We start from the raw sequence: 25,838 nt of genomic DNA, 5'->3' as shown, positions 1-25,838 counted from the left end.
TGCAGCAACATGAATGGACCCAGAGATTATAATTCAAAGTGAAATAGTCAGATACAGAAAGATAAGTATCATATAATATGACTTATATCTTGAGTCTAAAAAATATGATACATGTGAACTTATTTACAAAATAGACATAGAAAACAGCTTATGGTTACCAAAGGAGAGGGAGGGAAAAATTAAAAGTTTGAGATTAACAGATACCTACTACTACATATGACTTCCCTGGTGGCTCAGATTGTAAAGCGTCTGCCCACAATGCAGGAGACCCAGGTTTGATCCCTGGGTTGGGAAGATCCTCTGGAGAAGGAAATGGCAACCCACTCCAGTATTCTTGCCTGGGATATCCCATGGATGGAGGAGCGTGATAGGCTACAGTCAACGGGGTAGCAAAGAGTCAGACATGACTGAGCGACTTCACTTCACTGCCTGCTATATATGAACAACAAGGAACTACTGTATAGCACAGGGAACTATATTCAATATTATGAAATAACTTATAATTGAAAAGAATCTGAAAAATATATATTTGTATACACATAATAACTAAATAACTACAGTACACTTGAACCTAATACAACACTGTAAATACACTATATTTCAATGAAAGAATTTTATTTTTTATCTTATTTTTTATTTTTTTTTTAATTTTTATTTTTACTTTATTTTACTTTACAATACTGTACTGGTTACATGAGTTCCCAATCCTGATCCCCCCTCCCACCTCCCACCCCATATCATCTCTCTGGGTCATTCCCGTGCACCAGCCCCAAGCATCCTGTATCCTGTATCAAACATAGACAGGCGATTCGTTTCTTACATGATAGTATACATGTTTCAATGCCATTCTCCCAAATCATCCCACCCTCACCCTCTTCTGCAGAGTCCAAAAGTCCGTTCTATACATCTGTGTCTCTTTTGCTGTCTCTCATACAGGATTATCATTACCATCTTTCTAAATTCCATATATATGTGTTAGTATACTGTATTGGTGTTTTTCTTTCTGGCTTACTTCACTCTGTATAATCAGCTCCAGTTTCATCCACCTCATTAGAACTGATTCAAATGGATTCTTTTTAATGGCTGAGTAATACTCCATTGTGTATATGTACCACAGCTTCCTTTATCATTCATCTGCTGATGGACATCTAGGTTGCTTCCATGTCCTGGCTATTATAAACAGTGCTGTGATGAACATTGGGGTTCACATATCTCTTTCAATTCTGGTTTCCTTGGTGTGTATGCCCAGCAGTGGGATTGCTGGGTCACAAGGCAGTTCTATTTGCAATTTTTTAAGGAATCTCCACACTGTTCTCCATAGTGGCTGTACTAGTTTGCATTCTCACCAACAGCGTAAGAGGGTTCCCTTTTCTCCAGACCCTCTCCAGCATTTATTGCTTGTAGACTTTTGGACCACAGCCATTCTGACTGGTGTGAAATGGTACCTCATTGTGGTTTTGATTTGCATTTCTCTAATAATGAGTGATGTTGAGCATATTTTCTTGTGTTTCTTAGCCATCCGCATGTCTTCTTTGGAGAAATGTCTATTTAGTTCTTTAGTTCATTTTCTGATTGGGTTGTTTATTTTTTTGGAATTGAGCTGCAGGAGTTGCTTGTATATTTTTGAGATTAGTTGTTTGTCAGTTGCTTCATTTGCTATTATTTTCTCCCATTCAGAAGGCTGTCTTTTCACCTTGCTTATATTTTCCTTTGTTGTGCAGAAGCTTTTAATTTTAATTAGATCCCATTTGTTTATTTTTGCTTTTATTTCCAGTATTCTGGGAGGTGGATCATAGAGGATCCTGCTGTGATGTATGTCAGAGAGTGTTTTGCCTATGTTCTCCTCTAGGAGTTTTATAGTTTCTGGTCTTACATTTAGATCTTTAATCCATTTTGAGTTTATTTTTGTGTGCGGTGTTAGAAAGTGATCTAGTTTCATTCTTTTACAAGTGGTTGACCAGTTTTCCCAGGACTACTTGTTAAAGAGATTGTCTTTACTCCATTGTATATTCTTGCCTCCTTTGTCAAAGATAAGGTGTCCATAGGTGCATGGATTTATCTCTGGGCTTTCTATTTTGTTCCATTGATCTATATCTCTGTCTTTGTGCCAGTTCCATACTGTCTTGATGACTGTGGCTTTGTAGTAGGGCCTGAAGTCAGGCAGGTTGATTCCTCCAGTTCCATTCTTCTTTCTCAAGATTGCTTTGGCTATTCGAGGTTTTTTGTATTTCCATACAAATTGTGAAATTATTTGTTCTAGTTCTGTGAAAAAATACCGCTGGTAGCTTGATAGGGATTGCACTGAATCTGTAGATTGCTTTGGGTAGTATACTCATTTTCACTATATTGATTCTTCTGATCCATGAACATGGTATATTTCTCCATCTGTTAGTGTCCTCTTTGATTTCTTTCACCAGTGTTTTATAGTTTTCACTCTATAGGTCTTTAGTTTCTTTAGGTAGATATATTCTTAAGTATTTTATTCTTTTCGTTGCAATGGTGAATAGAATTGTTTCCTTAATTTCTTTTTCTACTTTCTCATTATTAGTGTATAGGAATGCAAAGGATTTCTGTATGTTGATTTTATATCCTGCAACTTTACTATATTCATTGATTAGCTCTAGTAATTTTCTGGTGGTCTTTAGGGTTTTCTATGTAGAGGATCATGTCATCTGCAAACAGTGAGAGTTTTACTTCTTCTTTTCCAATTTGGATTCCTTTTATTTCTTTTTCTGCTCTGATTGCTGTGGCCAAAACTTCCAGAACTATGTTGAATAGTGAAAGTGGGCACCCTTGTCTTGTTCCTGACTTTAGGGGAAATGCTTTCAATTTTTCACCATTGAGGATAATGTTTGCTGTGGGTTTGTCATATAGAGCTTTTATTATGTTGAGGTATGTTCCTTCTATTCCTGCTTTCTGGAGAGTTTTTATCATAAATGGATGTTGAGTTTTGTCAAAGGCCTTCTCTGCATCTATTGAGATAATCATATGGGTTTTATTTTTCAATTTGTTAATGTGGTGAATTACATTGATTGATTTGCAGATATTGAAGAATCCTTGCATCCCTGGGATAAAGCCCACTTGGTCATGGTGTATGATCTTTTTAATGTGTTGTTGGATTCTGATTGCTAGAATTTTGTTGAGGATTTTTGCATCAATGTTCATCAGTGATATTGGCCTGTAGTTTTCTTTTTTGTGGCATCTTTGTCAGGTGTTGGTATTAGGGTGATGGTGGCCTCATAGAATGAGTTTGGAAGTTTACCTTCCTCTGCAATTTTCTGGAAGAGTTTCAGTAGGATAGGTGTTAGGTCTTCTCAAAATTTTTGGTAGAATTCAGCTGTGAAGCCGTCTGGGCCTGGGTTTTTGTTTGCTGGAAGATTTCTGATTACAGTTTCAATTTCCGTGCTTGTGATGGGTCTGTTAAGATTTTCTATTTCTTCTTGGTTCAGTTTTGGAAAGTTGTACTTTTCTGAGAATTTGTGCATTTCTTCCACGTTGTCCATTTTATTGGCATATAATTGCTGATAGTAGTCTCTTATGATCCTTTGTATTTCTGTGTTTTCTGTTGTGATCTCTCCATTTTCATTTCTAATTTTATTGATTTGGTTTTTCTCTCTTTGTTTCTTGGTGAGTCTGGCTAACGGTTTGTCAATTTTATTTATCCTTTCAAAGAACCAGCTTTGGCTTTGTTGATTTTTGCTATGGTCTCTTTTGTTTCTTTTGCATTTTTTTCTGCCCTAATTTTTAAGATTTCTTTCCTTCTGCTAACTCTGGGGTTCTCCATTTCTTCCTTTTCTAGTTGCTTTAGGTGTAGAGTTAGGTTATTTATTTGACTTTTTTCTTGTTTCTTGAGGTATGCCTGTATTGCTATGAACTTTCCTCTTAGCACTGCTTTTATAGTGTCCCACAGGTTTTGGGTTGTTGTGTTTTAATTTTCATTCATTTCTATGCATATTTTGGTTTCTTTTTTGATTTCTTCTGTGATTTGTTGGTTATTCAGCAGTGTGTTATTCAGCCTCCATATGTTGGAATTTTTAATAGTTTTTCTCCTGTAATTGAGATCTAATCTTAATGCATTATGGTCAGAAAAGATGCTTGGAAAGATTTCAATTTTTTTGAATTTATCAAGGTTAGACTTATGGCCCAGGATGTGATCTATCCTGGAGAAGGTTCTGTGAGCACCTGAGAAAAAGGTGAAATTCATTGTTTTGGGGTGAAATGTCCTATAGATATCAATTAGATCTAACTGGTCTATTGTATAATTTAAAGCTTGCATTTTTTTGTTAATTTTCTGTTTAGTTGATCTGTCCATAGGCGTGAGTGGGGTATTAAAGTCTCCCACTATTATTGTGTTATTGTTGATTTCCCCTTTCATACTTGTTAGCATTTGTCTTACATATTGCGGTGCTCCTATGTTGGGTGCATATATATTTATAATTGTTATATCTTCTTCTTGGATTGAAACTTTGATCATTATGTAGTGGCCTTCTTTGTCTCTTTTCACAGCCTTTGTTTTAAAGTCTATTTTATTGGATATGAGTATTGCTACTCCTGCTTTCTTTTGGTCTCTATTTGCGTGGAATATCTTTTTCCAGCCCTTCACTTTCAGTCTGTATGTGTCCCTTGTTTTGAGGTGGGTCTCTTGTAGGCAGCATATATAGGGATCTTGTTTTTGTATCCATTCAGCCGTCTTTGCCTTTTGGTTGGGGCATTCAACCCAGTTACGTTTAAGGTAATTATTGATAAGTATGATCCCATTGCCATTTGCTTTATTGTTTTGGGTTCGGGTTTATACACCTTTTTTGTGTTTCCTGTCTAGAGAGTACCCTTTAGCATTTGTTGGAGAGCTGGTTTGGTGGTGCTGAATTCTCTCAGCTTTTGCTTGTCTGTGAAGCTTTTGATTTCTCCTTCATAGTTGAATGAGATCCTTGCTGGGTACAGTAATCTGGGCTGTAGGTTATTTTCTTTCATCACTTTAAGTATGTCTTGCCATTCCCTCCTGCTCTGAAGAGTTTCTATTGAAAGATCTGCAGTTATCCTTATGGGAATCCCCTTGTGTGTTATTTGTTGTTTTTCCCTTGCTGCTTTTAATATTTGTTCTTTGTGTTTGATCTTTGTTAATTTGATTAATATGTGTCTTGGGGTGTTTCACTTTGGGTTTATCCTATTTGGAGCTCTCTGGGTCTCTTGGACTTGGGTGATTATTTCCTTTCCCATTTTAGGGATGTTTTCAACTATTATCTCCTCAAGTATTTTCTCATGGTCTTTCTTTTTGTCTTCTTCTTCTGGGACTCCTATAATTTGAATGTTGGATCATTTCATATTATCCTGGAGTCTGAGATTGTCCTCATTTCTTTTAATTCATTTTTCTTTTTTCCTCTCTGATTCATTTATTTCTACCATTCTATCTTCTATTTCACTAATCCTATCTCCTGCCTCCGTTATTCTACTATTTGTTGCCTCCAGAGTGTTTTTGATCTCATTTATTGCATTATTCATTATACATTGACCCTTTTTTATTTCTTCTGGGTCCTTGTTAAACCTTTCTTGCATCTTCTCAATCCTTGTCTCTAGGCTATTTATCTGTGATTCCATTTTGATTTCAAGATTTTGGATCATTTTCACTATCAATATTCGTAATTCTTTCTCAGGTAGATTCCCTATCTCTTCCTCTTTGGTTTGGTTTGGTGGGCATTTCTCTTGTTCCTTTACCTGCTGGGTATTCCTCTGTCTCTTCATCTTGGTTATATTGCTGCATTTGGGGTGGCCTTTCTGTATTCTGGGAATTTGTGGAGTTCTCTTTATTATGGAGTTTCCTCAGTGTGGGTGGGGTTGTATCAGTGGCTTGTCAAGGTTTCTTGATTAAGGAAGCTTGTGTCAGTGTCCTGGTGGGTAGAGCTGGATTTCTTCTCTCTGGAGTTCAATGAAGTGTCCAGTAATGAGTTATGAGATGTCAATGGTTTTGGAGTAACTTTGAGCTGCCTGTATATTGGAGCTCAGGGGTGTGTTCCTGTGTTGCTGGAGAATTTGCATGGTATGTCTTGCTCTGTAACTTGTTGGCCTTTGGGTGGTGCTTGGTTTCAGTGTAGGTATGGAGGCGTTTGATGAGCTCCTATCGATTAATATTCCCTGGAGTCAGGAGTTCTCTGATGTTCTCAGGATTTGGACTTAAGCCTCCTGCTTCTGGTTTTCAGTTTTATTTTTACAGTAGCCTCAAGACTTCTCCATCTATACAGCACTGATGATAAAAACATCTAGGTTAAAGATGAAAAGTTTCTCCACATTGAGGGACACCCAGAGAGGTTCACTGAGTTACATGGAGAAGAGAAGAGGGAGGGGGGAGTTAGAGGTGACTGGAATGATATGAGGTGGGATCAAAAGAGGAGAGAGCAAGCTAGCTAGTAATCACTTCCTTATGTGCGCTCCACAGTCTAGACCGCTCAGAGATGTTCACGGAGTTATACAGGGAAGAGGAGAGGGAGGAAGTAGACAGAGGTGGCCAGGAGGATAAAAGAGGAAAATGAAAAGGAGAGAGACAGATCCAGCCAGTAACCAGTTCCCTAAGTGTTCTCCACCATCTGGAACACACAGAGATTCACAGAGTTGGGTAGAGAAGAGAAGGGGGAGGGAAGAGAGAAAGGCCACCTGGTGGAGAAAAAGGAGAGTCCAAAGGAGGAGAGAGTGGTCAAGCCAGTAATCTCGCTCTCAGGTAAAATTGGGTACTGAAGATTGGGTTTTTAAATGTACAAAATTGACAACAACTACCAAAAAGCAAAGATTAAAAACCTAAAGTAGAGGTTGGATTTTCAAAAAATACAATATTACAGAAAAGAAGAAGAAGAAGAAAAAAAACACAAGAATTATTTAAAAAAAAAAAAAAGAAAACCACAAAAATATATATACAGCATTTGCTTTAAAAATAGGGTCTTTTTTTTGAAAAGTAATAGTAGGTTATAAAAATAAAAATTATAGGAGAAATAGAGGACTTTAAAAGAAATTTAAGTTAAAAAAAAGAAAAGAAGAAAAAGCAATCACACAACAACATCAACAACAACAAAAAAGGAATGATCATAAAAATAGTAAAGATATATCTGGGACTTTCTCTGGTGGTGTGGGCAGTGTGGGGTCACTTCCAAGGTGATACCCTCTCTTTAGCTTCTTCTGTTTGCTGGTCTCTTCAGTGTCTGATTTCTGCCCTGACACAACGGGGGCAGTGGTGGACACTTTTTTTTTTAGGCTCACTTGTTCAGTCGCGCTCTGGGAAGGGAGGGATGCTGCAAACAAATAACACTGGTGTGTGCTTGCAGTGTCTCAGCCATGCTGGGCTTGCCCCTGCTCATGGCGCACACCACTCAGGCTCTATGTTGCTCCACCAGGAACCGTCTGAGACCAGCCCTAGGCTGCATGCACCTCCCCGGTCTAAGCCGCTCAGGCTTGGCACTCAGGTAGCCCTCAGAGGCATTTGGCTGGGCCTGCGTTTTGTGCCCTTCCCAGGTCCGAGTAACTCAGGTGTTTGGTGAGCACGGTCACTGCGACTTATCACCTTTCCCATCCCTGCTGCTCAGTTTTCTGGGTGTACCACTGGCATCTCTTCTCAGGCAGATGATGACTGTCCAGAACCCCAAGAAGTGTTAGTTAGCAAAGAAGCCTGCTTGCAGTTTGGTAGGTAATGTCTTTCTTGGGCTGCAATTGCCCCCATCCAACCCTTACAGCTCTGGCTGCCTGTCACCGGAGGGGGATGGTCTGCAGCCGGCTATTTCTGTTCTGTCCTTTGTTCTGTGCACAGTCCTGGCGGTGCCTTATGTTAGAGCTTTTTGCGTGATAGCTATCCCACAGTCTGGTTTGCTAGCCCAAGTTAGTTCACTCTGGTTATGCTCGGGGCGTTCCGGCCCAATTCTTAAAAGGCACTGCAGCCAGTGCCTCCCTGCCCAGCCCCCACTTGCTAGTGGCGGATGCAGGTGTCTGCACTGCTTCTCCACTGGGGTAGTTACTGTTGGGCTCGTAATCTGTTGGTTTTAATTATTTATATATTTTTCCTCCCTGTTATGTTGCCCTCTGTGCTTCCAAGGCTCACCACAGACTCGGCAGCGAGAGTGTTTCCTGGTTTTGGAAACTTCTCTCTTCTTAAGACTCCCTTCCCAAGATGGAGCTCCCTCCCTACCTCCTTTGTCTCTTTTTTTGTCTTTTATATTTTTTCCTACCTGTTTTTGAAGACAATGTTCTGCTTTTCTGGATGCCTGATGTCCTCTGCCAGCATTCAGAAGTTGTTTTGTGGAATTTACTCAGCGTTGAAATGTTCTTTTGATGAATTTGTGAGGGAGAAAGTGGTCTCCCTATCCTATTCCTCTGCCATCTTAGGACCCCCCCCCCCCCGAAAGAATTTTAAGAAAAAAAAAATGAGCTTCAAATATCTTGGAGTAGAAACAAATTTATGTAATATTTGAATTATTCTTATACCTTTTAAATTTGGGAGAATGGCATTGAAACATGTATATTATCATATGTGAAATGTATCACCAGTCCAGGTTCAACACATGATACAGGATGCTCAGGGCTGGTGCACTGGGATGACCCAGAGGGATAGTACGGGGAGGGAGGAGGGAGGGGGGGTTCAGGATGAGGAACACGTGTATACCTGTGGCGGTTTCATGTTGCTGTATGGCAGAACCAATACAATATTGTAAAGTAATTAGCCTCCAATTAAAATAAATTTTAAAAATAATTTTTAAAAAAAAGAAATTAAAATTTTATCCGTGTCTTTAAAAAATATGACTGGAAATCTATCACTACAGTTTAAAATACTTCTTATGAGAGTATTACATTCTTTTCCTCATACATTCTATTTCTTCATTATGTGCCCTAAATATATTTCTGATTTAGGGCTACACTAATTACAATGAATGGGAAATGTGATATTACACGGCTAGGTTTCCTTATGTAAAAAGAATATGATAGGATATATTCTTACAAATATACCAGCCACCAAACCCCAGAGATCAGAATCCCCTGGGGGATGCTTGCTTTTTATATCTCTAGGCATAAAATAATTGAACTGAGAACAGAAGTCACATTCACTTAAACCTGCTTCTTCTTCATGCCAAGATGAAAAGATACAACTGACTCATTTTTATTCTTAAAGTGATGAGAACAAGGAGGAAGGTGAGTTTCACAATTACAATGCTCATGTTGTATAGGTATTAAAATAAACAGGTTTTAAATTAACTCCTGGTTTTCCCACAAGCGGAAGGTTCAGGCCACCAAGACACAGGAAGGAAGCGAAGAGCCTGTGGACACCTATCTCAGACTCAGATTCCTTATCTGACTAGCCTAGGGTCTAATGTGTGAATTAACCTCTGAAGTCATCAGCCTCTAAAGTAGGATTTACAATACTAGAAATATTTTTACACACAATGGACAATGCAAAAAATGTCTTATTTAATTTGCATGGCCATCTTTATAAGTATTTATTATTTTTTATAGATTAAAACATGAAACTCGGAGATTCTCTGCTGAGTCAAACGTTACACTGTGTTAGAGGTAGTATTGAAACAAAATATATTTGACTCATGATTCATTGTTCTTTCTGCCACTCTGTGTTAATGGTTTCCTTCTTTAAAGGGAGGCAATTTTTAAAAATCAAATCCAATTTTTTTAAATTATATTCTAGACCTGAGCTGTTCAATGCTATAGCCACTAGCTGCATGTGGCCACTGAGCACTTGAAATGTAGTGTGATTTGAGGTGTATTGTTAAGTCAATCAGTGTTAGTCACTCATGGACTTTGCGACCCCATGGACTATAGCCTACCAGGCTCCTCTGTCCAGGCAAGAATGCTGGAGTGAATTGCCATTCCCATCTCCAGGGGATCTTGCCAACTCAGAAATCAAACCCAGGTCTGCTGCATTGCAGGTAGATTCCTTAGCATCTGAGCCACATTATAAATTTCAAAGATTTATACAAAAAATATTAAATACCTCATAAGAATTTTTATATCATTGCATTAAATGTAATTTTCTGTATATATTAAATTAAATATAGTAGTAAATTGACTTTAGCTATTTGTTTTTGCTTTGTAAAAAAAAGGGGGGGGGCTTCTAGGACATTATATTAAGAAGTCACCCTTGTGACTGCATTATCTTTCTATCGAGCAATGCTGATCTAGACTTTACCTTTGAAAAAATACTATCAATTGTCATAGCTTTAATAGCACAGTATGGTACATGGAAATGTTTATAAACTTACCTTTTGATTTGCTAAACTGAAAAAAAAATTGCTAAATTGCTTTGAATCCAAAATTTACATAAGACCTGAATCAGCTGAGTCAGTGTAGATCATTTCAAGGGGGGTCAAACATACAACATAAAAAACTTCAACCCAGGCCTAGTAGAATTTACTGCTTCAGTTCAGTTCAGCCGCTCAGTCGTGTCCGACTCTTTGCGACCCCATGAATCGCAGCACGCCAGGCCTCCCTGTCCATCACCAACTCCCGGAGTTCACTCAGACTCACGTCCATCAAGTCAGTGATGCCATCCAGCCATCTCATCCTTTGTCGTCCCTGTCTCCTCCTCTCCCCAATCCCTCCCAGCATCAGAGTCTTTTCCAATAAGTCAACTCTTCATATGAGTAGTAATGATTAAATAAAGCCAATGCCGGTTAGCATTATTCATTTTTATGTAGATTAAGATGTAATCTGTATAAAAATTCTTCCTACAAACAAAACATCCCAATTCTATGTGTTGTAATAAGCCATTGGAATGCTTATTACACTGCCATGGAATCTCTGAGACTATGTAAAGGTGAAAAAACACTGAAATGTAAAATGGTGCAGCTCTATCCTCCATCCCAAAGGCCCTTCTTGAAAGGATGTTTTCAAGAATGTGCTTTAAATGATCCTATAATGCTTTCTGGCACAGAAGAGAAGCAGAGAGAGGTTTGGAGGAGAAAATATGAACAAAGTGAAATGGTTCCAGCTCTAGGAGACAGGAACCTAGAATAGCACCCCTCCAACTTTAATGTGCTCACACATCATGTGGGGATCTTGCTAAAATGCAGATCCTGACTCAGTTGGTATGACTTAGGACCTGAGACCGTGCAACAGATCCCCAGTGGTATTAGTGATGTTCCATGTTGAGTAATAAGGACCCACAGCACAGAAATGTTTGGGAAGAACAGAGCAAGGAACACGGGCAGAATGGCAGGCATTTCACTGTGATCGAGAGCCCAGTAAAAATCAGAGGGCATGCGGGAGAATTAGACACATGAGAAGAGAGGTTAGTGAGTTTGTGACACTCAGGGCATTCTGAAGGCATGCTTGAAAAGACCTTATAGGCAAAAAGCTGAGCACTGGGTCTTCTTGAACATTCCTTTTCTATTTCTGTTAGGCTACACCTGTGTGTTAGTTGGCAAGAATTGAAGGGAAAGGAGGACTCACGGGTGTTTTAGCATCAGACTCAGGGCAACTGGACAATCTCTCTTCTGCACACAGTTCACCTGTCTCCATCCCTCAGGACAGGAAAAGAAGAGCAGATGCAAAAGTCACGTGTCCTATAAAATCTGGCCACCTTGCTCAGAGGACAGCTGTTCAGTGTTAGGAAGCTCCTTTGTTTTAAACAGATTTGGGGATGCCTGTGACCAAAGGAAGTGTGCTCTGTCCTAATATGGCAGGAATGGATGGAGGTAAGAGACATAAGAGTCTCTTTAAGAGCCAGAGCAGATCTGTGCCTGGCAGGTTGAGAAGATGATAGACCGATGTCTGAGCATTGCACTGTATGACCTCTAGGTGGACAGAAGACTGCTGACTGTAAGCAGCCCAACACCAAAAGGAAACTGGTCTGATTTTTCAGAGATAAGGACTTTGTTGACCCCAGGACAGGCATCTCCAAGTCGAGTGCCCTCTTTGCCTCTTTCTGGGGGAAGTGTGAGTGAAAGACAGGAAGCAAACTGAAATCCCCAAGTGGCAGCACTAGCAGTGGTGTGTTGTCTTATTCAGTAACCTTGGTGATACAGGTAGGCTTAGCTCAGAGGATTGACAGAGGTTCACAAGGCAGAAACATTTGCAAGAGTGCTGCCATTCCACCATCATCAAGCTTTACTGAAGTATTAGAAGAATATGCTTTCTACCTGGAAATCAGCTTGTGATTAGATTACCATAGAATAGCAGGAATGAAAATACAGTTTCCTGAAACATGTTCTGAGCCACACTGGAGCTACAATATGATTGTTTTAAAGTGGAAAGGGGTTCTATTATCAATTTAGTTTGGAAAAAATTGCTTGTTGTAGAGCTATCCCGGAGAATCTGAAGTAGTCTTAGTTACAAAACGTGTTTAACTTTATGTAATTCTGCATGTCTGAAACCATTATGATTCTAACACACTTATTTCATGAACACCCTGGAATTAATACTCTTAAACATCCTTGAAAACCTTGATGTGGACATTATAATTAATTTTAACAATAAATACCTTCTCTATAAGAAATCCTGGAGGGAGTTTCAGCCCTAGGCAACTATATTATTAGCAGAAGTATTTTCTAAGCACATAGCTCTTCTTTATGTGCCTTTTCAACTGATGTGCTTTAGAAAAACTCTCCAATGTTCTTTAGCATTAGACTTATTTTTAATGCTGAAGTTAAGGGTTCTATACTTTGCTAAAAGAATTTGAGACAGTAAGGAGGATGTGAAAATTTATGTATGGTTCCTAAAATCTATGGGGGCTTCCTCAGTGATTCAGCAGGTATAGAACCCGCCTGCAATGCAGAAGACGCAGGTTTGATCCTTGGGTCAGGAACATCCCCCGGAGGAGAGCATGGCAACCCACTCCAGTATTCTTGTTGGCAAAATCATACGGACAGAGGAGCATGGGAGGCTACGGTCCATGGGGTCGCAGAGAGTCAGACACAACTGAAGCTCCTGAGCACACAAAATCTACAGGGAGAGGATACTTACTCTGTTTTATCTGAGACCTGACTTTTGATGGGTCGCTACCCATCAGTGGAAGCACAGGCTTAGTGCCAAAGGGTAAGAAAACTGAGGTTCAGTGTTTTCACAGAGAGAATATCTGGATTGTGAAGAACTGGAGAGGGACTGGGACTGCCTGTCTAATTTGACTCTTATCGCCTCTCTAATTTGACTCTTCTCCTTATCTCCACAGAGTTCTCAGGGGAGAATGGGTGTAAGAAATCAATCCACAGTGACTGAGTTTCTTTTTGCAGGATTAACTGACCAACTAGAGCTTCAGCTGCCTCTCTTCTGCCTCTTCTTAGGGATTTATGTGGTCACAGCAATGGGAAACCTCGGCATGATCTCGATAATCAGGTTGAGTTCTCAACTCCACAAGCCCATGTACTATTTCCTTAGTAGTTTGTCTTTTATAGATTTCTGCTATTCTTCTGTCATTACCCCCAAAATGTTGGCAGGGTTTTTAGGCAGAGATAAAGCTATATCCTATTCTGGATGTATGACCCAGCTGTTTTTCTTCTGTATTTTCATCATTTCTGAGTGCTACATGCTGGCAGCAATGGCCTATGACCGCTATGTCGCCATTTGCAACCCCCTGTTCTACAATGTTATCATGTCCCCCGGGGTCTGTTCTCTGCTGGTGGCTGCTGTCTTCTCAGTAGGTTTTACTGATGCTATGATTCATGGTGGCTTTATGTTAAGGTTGACTTTCTGTGAATCAAACATCATTAAACATTATTTCTGTGACATCGTTCCTCTCATTAAACTCTCCTGTTCCAGCACTTATATTGATGAGCTGTTGATTTTTGTCATTGGAGGATTTAACATGATAGCCACCAGCATGACCATCATCACGTCATATGCTTTTATCCTCTCCAGCATCTTCCGCATCCATTCTAAAGAAGGTCGGTCCAAAGCCTTCAGCACCTGCAGCTCCCACTTGACAGCTGTTCTTGTATTTTATGGATCTCTCATGTCCATGTATCTCAAACCTACTTCCAGCAGTTCACTCACCCAGGAGAAAGTGTCCTCAGTATTTTATACCAATGTGATTCCCATGTTGAATCCCCTGATATATAGTCTGAGGAACAAGGAAGTAAAAAACTCATTGATGAAACTCTTAAGAAGAAAAATATCTTCATAATGAAAATATTTCTAAAAAATTTATTGGGGTATAGTTGTTTTACCATAATGTATTGATTTTGGCTGCACAAAGAGAATGAGCTGTATGTTTACATATATCCCCTCCCTCTCACTCCCCATCCCACCCATATTAAGATTTATTTATGTATTCATAATCATATGTGCTTGCTTGTATTTATGTCCTGAGTCTTTAAAAATAATTTGAAAGGAAGTAAAGTGGTTTTTACAGTAGTCATGTATAGATATGAGATTTGGACCATAAAGAAGTTCAGTTCAGTTCAGTTCAGTCGCTCAGTCATGTCCGACCCTTTGCAACCCCATGAACTGCAGCACACCAGGCCTCCCTGTCCATCACCAACTCCTGGAGTTTACTCAAACTCATGTCCATTGAGTTAGTGGTGCCATTCAACCGTCTCATCCTCTGTCATCCCCTTCTCCTCCCACCTTCAATCTTTCCCAACATCAGGGTCTTTTCAAATGAGTCAGTTCTTCACATCAGGTGGCCAGAGTATCAGAGTTTCAGCTTCAACATCAGTCCTTCCAATGAATATTCAGGACTGATTTCCTTTAGGATGGACTGGTTGGATCTCCTTGCAGTCCAAGGGACTCTCAAGAGTCTTCTCTAACACCACAGTTCAAAAGCATCAATTCTTCAGCAGCTGGAGGGGCCGAGAGGAGATACCCCACATCCACGGTCAAAGAAACCCCAGTAAGATGGTAGGCACTGGAGCAGCTGTGAGGAGATACCCCACGACCAACGGCAAAGGAGAAGCCCCAGCAAGATGGTAGGAGGGGTGAATTCGAGTTTAGAATCAAGCCCCATTCCCGCCAGAGATGCTCAGAGGGCTCAAACAAACCTTGTGTGCACCAGGACCCAGGGACCCCATAGAGACTGAGACAGACTGTGTTTGAGCATCTCCTATGGAGATACAGGTCGGTGGTGGTCTGCTGCAGGGACAGGGGCTCTGGGTGCAGCAAACTTGGGTATGACATAAGCTGTTATGGAGGAGGTCACCATTAATCCCACTATACAGCTGCTAGAATTTACATAGAACTGGGAAATAGACTCTTGGAGGGCACAACAGAACCTTGTGCACCAGGACCCAGGAGAAAAGAGCAGTGACCCCACAGGATACTGTCCCGGACCGTAAAGAAGGCTGAATGCCAAAGAATTGATGCTTTTGAACTGTGGTGTTGGAGAAGACTTTTGAGAAGAGTCCCTTGGACAGCAAGGAGATCAGTCCTAAAAAAAATCAGTCCTGAATATTCATTGGAAGGACTGATGGTGAAGATGAAGCTCCTGGGAAAGATTGCAGGCAGGAGGACAAGGGGATGACAGAGAATGAGATGGTTGGATGGCATCACCAATTCAATTGACATGAGACTGAGCAACCTTTGGGAGACTGTGAAGGACAGGGAAGCCTGGTGTGCTGCAGTTCATGGGGTTGAAAAGAGTCGGTCACAGCTTAGTGACTGAACAACAAAGATTGTATGTATATATTTGGTATTTTATACATTCAGATTACTAAATATATTTACACACAAGACTAATAAAAGGTAAAATCAGTATAAGAGTAAGAAGTAGCAAATATTTTCAACTTAAAGTTTAATATCATTCCTGTGATTTAAACTCAATTCCTATCCTTTAGAAATTCAGTTCCTTGAATCTAAGCAGAAAGAAACAAAATCTTGAAATATTGTATAGTTATATCAGAAACAAAAACACACTCAATTCTTTTAGTATGACAAACTCTTTCCTCTTATTTATTTTATTCAAAAGAGATTTTTTTTAATAGAAATCTGCACAGGAAACATTGAACAGTATGGTACAAATCATTACAACAACTTTGTAATAAATGAGGAAGAACTTTAATTTTAATAACTGGCTTATAAAAGGCCAGTATTAAATCAAAATGCAATTTAATGAAGAAGACTGAGCAAAAGGCAAAACTAATACAGTCCCAGTATTTGGTCTCTGGTGATCAAAGGAGAAAACTTAGGATCTAGATTAGGAGATTATACCTTTACAGACTTACCTAAACATCCTGCTTTTTCCTGTGTGACCAGTACATATGCAATATTTTACAACTTTATTTGAGTTGTTTTTTTCTTTCTAGGCTGTAAACCAGATGCCTCTAATTTCTTCCTTAGAAAATATTTGAATTAAACATAATGAAAAAGTTTATGGTTTTCACTAATAAACTCTTATATAGTAAACCAAGATAATGCACTCTATGGGGGAAAACGTGTAGAATTTCTGATCTTTTAAACTTGTTAAGGTGTGTTTTATGGTCCAGAATGTAGTCTATCTTGAAGAAAGTTCTATGTGAGCCTCAGAAGAATGTGTATTTTTCTGTTTGGGGTTGAAATAGTCTGTAGATGTAAATTATACCTGGTTGATTAGTGGTGCTATTGAGTTCAACTATATACTTTTTCTGGCTTGTTGGATTTCTTCATTTCTCATAGAGGGTTTTTTAATTCTTCAACTAAAATAGTGGACTCATCTATATCTCCTTGCAGTCCTATTGGTTTCTGCCTCACATATTTTGACACTCTGCTGTTGTAGATAGGCCCATACACAATAACAATTGTTATGTATTCTTTAGGTTTGACCCCTTTATCATTATGCAAATCTCCTCTTTATCTTGTCACTCTTGGTTGAAATATCCTGTATATTAGTTGAATCAAACTATTAATTGTATTATTCAAATCTTATTCATTGTTACTATTTGCTTGGTCTGCTTTTTATTGCTTAAGAAGCCATCTTATCTCTTAAGTATTATTAAACTTCCCTCTACAAATATGAATTTGTCAATTTCTCCTACAAGCACTGTCAGCATTTGCTTTGTATATTCTGATGTCATAGTTTTGGTAGGTACAGATTTAGAATTCTTATATTTCAGAATATTCCAGTATAGCTCTTGTCATAAAGTCTAGTTTAACATTAACATAGCTACACTTGCTTTTTTTCTTAGAGTTTGCATTATATATCTTTTTCAGTTCTTTCACTTTCAACAAGCCTGTGCCTCATATTTAAGGTCTCTTGTAGCTGTGTATAGTTGGGATTTGTATCCAATCTGAAAATTTAAATTTTTAATTGGAAAATCAAACATATTTACATGTAATATCATCACATATTGACATATGTATGTCCTTAATTCCATTTCACATTATTATTATGATGAGTTCTTATTATATATTTAAAACTTTATGAAAACACTATAATTATTTTGTAAATTCTAAATTCACATTGTTCATATATTTAATTTCTATGTTGTTCTTAATTTCTTTCTGCATATCTAAACTTCTATTGTTCAATGTTAATAATAATCTTTAGTTTTTTATGCAGATGTGCTGAAAATAAACATGTTCAGGTTACTTTTTATTTGAAAATATTAATATCTCTATTTCATTTTTTTGATGAATTTTTGGGGGGGGCTTGGCCTCTAAGTTGGCAGTTGCTTTTCAATAGCATAGGAGTCAATTTGATTATGTTATGATACATTAATAAACAACCCCCCAGATTTCATTGGCTAACAAAAAATAAGATTTAGAGACTTCCCTCGCCCAGTGGTTAAGGCTCCAAGCTTCCAATTTTGGGGGCATGGGTTCCATTTTCAACTGGGGAGTAAGATCCCACATGCCACACAGTGCAGCCAAAAGATAGACAAAGAAAGAAAGAAGATGTGTTTCTCGACCACACTGCATGTTACTGTCTCCCTATGTGCTTTGTCTCTGCCCCACATATGCCCTTATTCTGGATTCAGGAGAAAGCAGGAGCCCCTTCTTGGGACATGCCAATCTGTGACAGAGGGAACAGAGCAATAGCTCAAACTTTAGCTCAAGCCTTGAGCACTGCAGGTCCATTCATCTGCCATTTTCTAAAGCGTGTCACAAGGCCAGCGTGAGAATGGGATGTGTAAGTGGAGACATGCAATCATTTTATAAAGAAAAGGGGTGCAAAGTGATTGAGAACAATAATGCAATTACCAAAGCTGGTTTGTGTTGCCTTGTGTATCCCTTTTCTTTCCCTTTATTTTTCAATCACAATTTCTATTTTAGATGTGTATCCAGTAATTAAAATGTAGTTGGATATTTTTTTTAACTAATCCAACAATTTCTGACTTTTAATAGGTAGAAATGTCAAAGTGTCTAGGCTTTGACAGAGGGATGAGTCCCAGAAACTAAGCATTTGATGTGAGCTAAATGGAGTAGACAAGAGATACAATACAAAAAATAAAAACACATGCAAGAGTCTACTGGCTGAGAGTAATGCCACATGGACACCTCTCTATTCCAAGTCTGGCCTCTTTGGAGGGTTTCTACCCACTTTTAGAGATTACATTTGATCAATCTAGAAAATGCCTATTCTCACTTAAAGGCACCTAAACTTACTCCAAATCACAACCTAAGGATTTTTAGGCTAATTTAAGGATGAGGTATACACAAAGATGCTTCACAGGTGGCTCAGTGGTAAAGAATCAGCCTGCTAATGCAGGAGATGCAAGAGACACATGTTCAATCCCTGGGTTGGGAAGATCCCCTGGAGTAGGAAATGATAACACACTCAAGCATCCTTGCCTAGAATATTCCATGAACAGGAAAACCTGTAGGGTTACAGTTCATGAGGTCACAAAGAATTAAGCATGACTGAATATGTATGCATAGTCGAAAATGATAAATGAAGACAAAGTCACCCTTTACAGGTCTTGGCAAGAACGAAAAAGTTTTCTTCCATTTTAACAGAGAAAGAAGGGCACACTTATCATTTTCATTTTCAGAGCATTGGAAGTACCATTATCGCCCCATTCCTGGGAAAGGAAAATCTGGCATAATTTTGTCAAGTATTTGAAAACATCACAAATTACTCAGCCTTTAAAGAGAATGAAATAATGCCATTTGCAGCAACATGGATGGACCCAGAAATTGTCGTACTGAGTGAAATAAGCCAGAGAGAGATGGAGAAATACCGTATGTCATCCCTTTTAAGTAGAATCTAAAAAGAAAGGACACAAATGAACTTACCAAACAGAAAGAGACTCACAGACTTAGAGAGGGAGCTTATGGTTGCCAAGGGGAGGGGAAGGAACACTTAGGGAGTTTGGGATGGACATGTACACACTGCTATATTTAAAGTGGACTACCAACAAGGACCTCCTGTATAGCACAAAGAACTCTGCTCAGCAGTTATGTGGCAACCTGGATGGGAGGAGAGTTCGGGGGAGAATGGATACATGTATATGTATGGCTGAGGCCTTTCCCTGTTCGCTTAAAACTATCAAAACATTGTTAATTGGGATTACCCCAATACAAAATGGAAAGTTTAAAAAAAAATTTTTTTAACATCTCTGTGTGGCTTACAGGGTCTCAGTTCCCTGACAAGGGACTGAATCCAGGCCATGGCAGTGAAAATTTGGAATCCTCACCACTAAGCCACTAGGGGACTCCCTCAAAAGTTTTCTGGGTTTCAGTTTCTCTGAAACTCTAAAGCAGGCCACCAAACTTTTATTAACTGAATAAAGCAAAAACATGGTGTAATTCCCCTAGAGTCCTCAACATGTGTATTTGGCATCTCCAACTAAATTTGTAATTGTGATTAATTTTCAGGGTTAAAAGTCTTTGATTATCCTAATAGTAATTAACCTCTTTTACCTCATATTCCCAAGAGTCATTCTCAATTAAATTCTTAAGAGCAAGCAAGAGTTTCAAATATCACAGCTTATTCATGGCCTATTTTCATAGAGAAAAGGACACATCACATCTTAGATGCAAGAAAAAAATTTTCAAAGTTCCATTTATCTTATAAAGGATTCGGAGTTTCAGAATAAACACATGAAAACAACTGGTAAGCACATTTAAAGTCAAAGTAATGATGGATTTTGTGACAGAGCTTAACAAAGCTATAAAAGGCAATCCACAGTAGGTCTCAGGCTAGAAAAATAGTTGAAAAGAATGTTTATATTTAGCCCTTGGTAGAACTGTGTGTGTGTGCTCAGTCATGTCCAACTTTTTGTAACTCCATGGACTACAGCCCACCAGGCTCCCCTCTCCATGGAATTCTCCAGGCAAGAACTGAAGTGGGTAGCCATTCCTTTCTCCAAGGCATCTTCTTGATCCAGGGATCGAACCCAGGTCACCTGCACTGCAGGCAGATTCTTTATCATCTGAGCCACCAGAGGTTGCTTTGGTAGAACTATCTCATCCTAAATATCCCTTCCAATGCTAAGACTTTTCTGAACCTAAAATGTTCCAGTTACTCAATTATTCAAAGTAGTAACGAAAGAGGAAACAGACAAAACTGGCTCCATCCTGAAAGCAGGACTCCATCTTGGGCTAGACTGTGGACTTTGAGCTATAGGCCCAAAATCTATGGAAATGACATACCAACTGGAAAACCAGGTCCCAGGAAGGAAGAGCCCCACGGCTCGTACCTAGACTCTCCATTGCCTAAAAGAATACCCTGATTATCTGTGTAACAGAATAGAATCATCATTCTATAATGCTTATTGGGGTATGACCACAGGCCTATTGATAATTGTCCGGTGTTAACTACCTAGGCTTAAGGCATATGAATCACGGGTTAGCTTTGATTATATCGTCCTTTTCCTTTGTTCAGACTGGTTTCAGGGAATTTGGGAAGGTGGCTTTGGCCACGTACACTTAGGGTATATAAGGTTTTCACAAAAACTGGTTGGGGTCCTTGGCTAAGAGGAGACTCTTCCTTGGACCTACCGGTGTAATAACCTGCACTCCGCTATCTGCATTGTCCATCTGAGTGAGTTTGTTTCCCGGAATGCATGGCTACAACAGTAAGAACAACATTCCCAAATATGGAACATAGCAATGAGAGTAACATTTTTGCATTAACTAAACTAGGGAAGTGAGTCTTGATCCAGGCTTATGTAACATATCATTTCGACCATAACTAGGGCTTCTCTGACTTCTTTTCCCTCTCTACAAAAGTGGGAATAAGAATCCAGATTGTGACTTTTACTAAAGAATGCATCTTTGGATCAGACAGAACTGGAACTGAATCTGGCTTTGTCACACAGTGGCTATGTGACAGGAAAATTATTTAAATTTTGTAAATTTTAAGTTTTTCATGTGCAAAATGTGAATCACAATATCTACTCCCTACTTCAACAGATTGCCAAACATACATGTATAAAATAGCAAAACCTTGAAACAGATTAAAACAAACAAATGCAAGAAAAATATGACACATTCAACATCAATTATAGGGATGATTTAATAGTCACCTATCAGAAATTAATAGATCAAAACAAAAGATGATATGGAAACAAACACTGCAAACCTAAAAATCAGCAAGAAAATTTTGTATCTAAGTAGGCGATACAGTTTTTGTTTTGTTGCTGTTGTGGTTGTTCAGTCAGGTCCAACTCCAGCAGACCCAAGGGTTGCAGCACACAGGCTCCTCTGTCCTCTGCTGTCTCCCAGAGTTTGCTCAAGTTCATGTCTATTGAGTCAAGTGATGCTATCTAACCATCTCATCCCCTGCCACTCCCTTCTCACATTCTTTTTTAATAGTATCTAAATTTTTAAAGCACTTAGCATATAATGACCAGGAACTCAGTGTATGTTAGGTAGTATCACAGCTACCCCTCGTGGCTCAGTGGCAAAGAATCCACCTGCACTGCAGATGAGGGTTCGATCCCTGGATCAGGAAGATCCCCTGGGAAAGGAAATTGCAACCCACTCCAGTATTCTTGCCTGAGAACTCCCTTGGACAGAGGAGTCTGGTGGGCTACAGCCCATGGGATCGCAAAGAGTCAGACACAACCTAGCGACTAAACAACAAAAATCACAGCTATTACCTAAAATTTAAAAATAGAAATGAAGGACTTTTGAGAAGAGTGACTTCATCTCTATAACACTCATTATACAGTACTGAGACCAACTGGTGAAAGTTCCTGGGGAAAAGGTTTTACCTCAAGTTAATAAAGAATTTCTAAGAGTTGGAGATGATCAAATATGAAACAAGATACATGAATAAGCAACTTGCGTGCTTTCCACAAATGAAGGATTCTAAGCATAGATAGTTTGACTTTTTGGAGAGGAAGATATGGCAGGTTTGGACAAGTAGCCCCTGGACTGTGAAGCTTTCCAAGAAACTCAAAGCAAGAAAATAGTGCATCATACAGCACTGAGAAGGAATCAAATAAATACAATTCTGAAAAGTTAAGGTTCTTCCTATGTCTAAATATACAAAACACATACCGAGAATTATGGGGTCAGTTTTGAATTGCCCACAGGGTATATGAATGTGTGTGTTTATCTTCCATTTTATTATGTGGTAGAAGCATATGCTGGAAAAAACATGACTCACAAGGTTAAACAGCTTTAGGGTCTTTACACTATCAAAAATTTTATTATAGACAGAAGTCAGGCAGATGCAGTACAAATCTGAGTTTTCACATCTCCGCTTCATATCAATATTTTCCCATTTTTATTACTCATGGAAGGGCTTCCCTGGTGGCTCAGTCAGTAAAAAAAAAAAAACAAAAACAAAAACATCTGTCAATGCAGGAGACGTGGGTTCGATCCCAGGGTCAGGAAGATCCCCTGGAGAAGGAAATGGCAATCCACTCCAGTATTCTTGTCTGGGAAATTCCATGAACATGAACAGAGGAGCCTGCCAGGCTACAGTTCATGGGGGTCACAAAAGAGTTGGACATGACTTAGCAATTAAACAGCAACAATATATTGTGCCAGGTTTTAGTTGTGATGTGTGGGATTTAGTTCTCTGAACAGAGATGAACCTGGACCCCTTCCAATGGGAGCAAGGGAGTCTCAGCCACTGGACCACCAGGGAAGTCCCTATTTTTTTATTCTTGAATTGTATGATCAAAATAAGTTGAGTGATTTTCAGTTAGTTATATATTTCAGCTAGTTTGAATAAATTTGGGTTTAAGGAAGGAAATAAGGAGAAAAGAAATATATCAAATAAAAATCAAAGAGTTAAAGAATTCACAGAGTTGCTGTTTTGGGGGGCTTTTTTCCCTAGCCCATCAATTACATAGATGAAAACTGAGGCCAAGGGATTTCCCCAGAGCCACATGATAGAGTCACAGACAGGACTAGAACCCACTCCCTCTTGAACATTCTCTTTTACATCTAGCAAAATCATAAAACATTTGAAAGACATCTTAAACTGTTCTAACCTCCTTTGTTTCTTCTCCTTCCACACAGAAATGGCCACAAGAAACCAGACCACCATCACTGAATTTATGCTTATCTCTTTCCCTGCTGTCCAGGGGCTTCAGACATTGCTTTTTGTCATTCTCCTGCTAGTTTATACGCTCACCATAACAGGAAACATTGTCATCATTTCCTTAATATGGACTGATAATCGTCTCCAAACACCAATGTACTTCTTCCTCAGTAATCTGTCATTTTTGGACATTTTATTCACAACTACTATTACCCCAAAGTTGCTAGCTTGCCTCTTAGAGGAGGAGAAAACCATATCTCTTGCAGGCTGCATCAGCCAAACATATTTCTACTTCTTCCTGGGAACCGTGGAGTTCATCCTGCTGGTGGTGATGTCCTTTGACCGCTATGTGGCCATCTGTAACCCGTTGCGCTACACCATCATCATGAACAGCAGGCTGTGTCTCCTGCTGGTTCTGGGCTGCTGGGTGGGGGCCTTCCTGTCGGTGCTCTGCCCAACTATTGTGGTGTCCAGGCTGCCATACTGCACTGCAGAAATTAGTCATTTCTTCTGTGACATCGCCCCTTTGCTGCAGGCAGCCTGCACAGACACTCATTTCATTGAAAAGGTAAGCTTCCTCTTGTCTTCTCTCATCCTCCTGACCTCGCTGGTGCTCACCACTGTGTCCTATACCTACATCATCTCTACCATCCTGCACATCCCCTCGGCCCAAGGATGTCAGAAAGCTTTCTCCACCTGTGCTTCTCACATCACTGTCGTCTCCATTGCCTACGGGAGCAACATCTTTGTGTATGTGAGACCTAATCAGAACCACTCCCTGGAATTTGACAAGATAGCCACTGTCCTCATTACCATAGTGACTCCTCTTCTGAACCCCTTCATTTACAGCTTGAGGAACGAAAAGGTAAAGGAAGTCTTGAGAGAGTCAGTTAGCAGGATAGTTCAACCACATTCCAAAGGAACATGACACCCAGCAGTCTCAGGACATCTAAGACATGCTTCCTCTATATGTCACTTTGCTCTGCGTGAAGAATGACACAGAATCATGACTGAAGTCTCGAATATATAGGCAAGATGAGAAAGCATCGCACATCACCAAGAGTCAAGCGTTATGATCTTGCTATGGAAAATCGGGAATAAATGAGGACTCTTTGGCTCCTTAGTCCTTGGAGTATTTTGCATAAATTAATGTAGAAAGGTAGAAACATTCCAGACTCTGAGTTCTAAGAACTGATGTCTAACATTTGTTCAGGCACTTATTTCAATGGACTTCAGTAAGTTACTTCTTTAAGCTGCCAGTTGCTCATCTGTAAAATGGAGGCAAGAACTTCTGCTCTGTTTATCTTACCAGGCACTTGTGGCTACAAAATGAGATGAGTTCCCTAAAAGTAAAATTGCTTACACATGGAGAGATTGTTGATATAGAAAAGGAAGCTTTCATCAGCCCTGAGATGCTAGAAGTTCTGACCCTGTTGCTGAATATCTTAGAAGATAAGAAGCCCAAGGGGCTCAACAAATACATGTAATCTTATGAATCGAAGTCAGATTTGTCCTAGGGAAGGGAGCCTCACACTGCCACTATAAGGAGGATTATATGAATAATAACATTTAAGAAAAAAAATCAATCCTTGACCCAGAACTCATCTGACGTTCACAAATAGGTCTCAGTGTTACTGCAAACTTATACAATGCTTACATATCATCATGCTTTTCATTTGTTGGACAAAAGTTGACAAAACATCTATTTCGCACAAGGTCACTGTGCAATACAAAATACTAAACATCCTCCTTTGTTGCCAAATGAAATGACTGCTACCTCTTTACCAATTACATCTTTTACATACCAATTACATACCAATTACATCTCACTCTGTCTACCTTCATTGCAGAAAAGATTTACTGAGCTACCCAATCCTAGAATTGCCACATCTTTCTGATAACACCCAATCCAGAACAAGCCCCCACTTCCCTAGGTTCATTGTTTCACTGAGACATTCCACATTCTCCGAAGTGTGAGTTCTCTCTCATACAGTGAATAATAAACCCAAATTTTTCAACTATCGATGGTGCCTGGCAGTCTTTCTTTCATTTTTATTGGAGTAGAGTTGATTTACAACGTGTTAGTTTCAGGTGTACAGCAAAATGACTTCGTTATATGTATGCATATTGTTATTGTTTAGTCACTCAGTTGTGTCCAACTCTCTACAGCCCCACAGACTGTAGCCCACCAGGATCCCTTGTCCATGGGATTTTCCAGGCAAGAATACTAGAGTGGGTTGCCATGCTGTCCTCCAGGGGATCTACCAGACCCAGGAATCAAACCCTCCTCTCCTGCATTGGCAGGGGGATTCTTTACCACTGAGCCACAAGGGAAGTCACATATATACATATCCACTCTTTTTTAGATTCTTTCTCCGTATAGGCCATCACAGACTATTGGCTATAGGCCATTTAAGGCATCATAATATGCAGATTGTACTAATTATGTTTTTGTATACCTCAATAAAAGGAATATAAAACTGGGTTTTGTTTACACATAAAATTAGTT

General features: G+C 39.3%; 2 protein-coding genes across 2 annotated transcripts; both read left to right on the top strand.

The window, feature by feature from the left end:
• The first annotated feature begins 13,162 nt into the window (after positions 1 to 13,162).
• LOC128068987 (olfactory receptor 8D4) lies at positions 13,163 to 14,098 on the top strand. Its single transcript, XM_052662272.1, has one exon. The coding sequence runs from the start codon at positions 13,163 to 13,165 to the stop codon at positions 14,096 to 14,098; it is 936 nt and encodes a 311-aa protein (XP_052518232.1).
• Positions 14,099 to 23,309: 9,211 nt separating this feature from the next.
• Positions 23,310 to 24,257, top strand: LOC128069111 (olfactory receptor 6M1-like). Its single transcript, XM_052662396.1, has one exon. It carries the CDS (start codon positions 23,310 to 23,312, stop codon positions 24,255 to 24,257), a length of 948 nt encoding a protein of 315 aa, XP_052518356.1.
• Positions 24,258 to 25,838: the final 1,581 nt, after the last annotated feature.

This window comes from Budorcas taxicolor, chromosome 25, assembly GCF_023091745.1.
Source record: "Budorcas taxicolor isolate Tak-1 chromosome 25, Takin1.1, whole genome shotgun sequence".
Taxonomy (NCBI): Eukaryota; Metazoa; Chordata; class Mammalia; order Artiodactyla; family Bovidae; genus Budorcas; species Budorcas taxicolor.
Note: the sequence above shows the minus strand (reverse complement) of the source record. Positions and strands in the feature narration are given on the sequence as shown.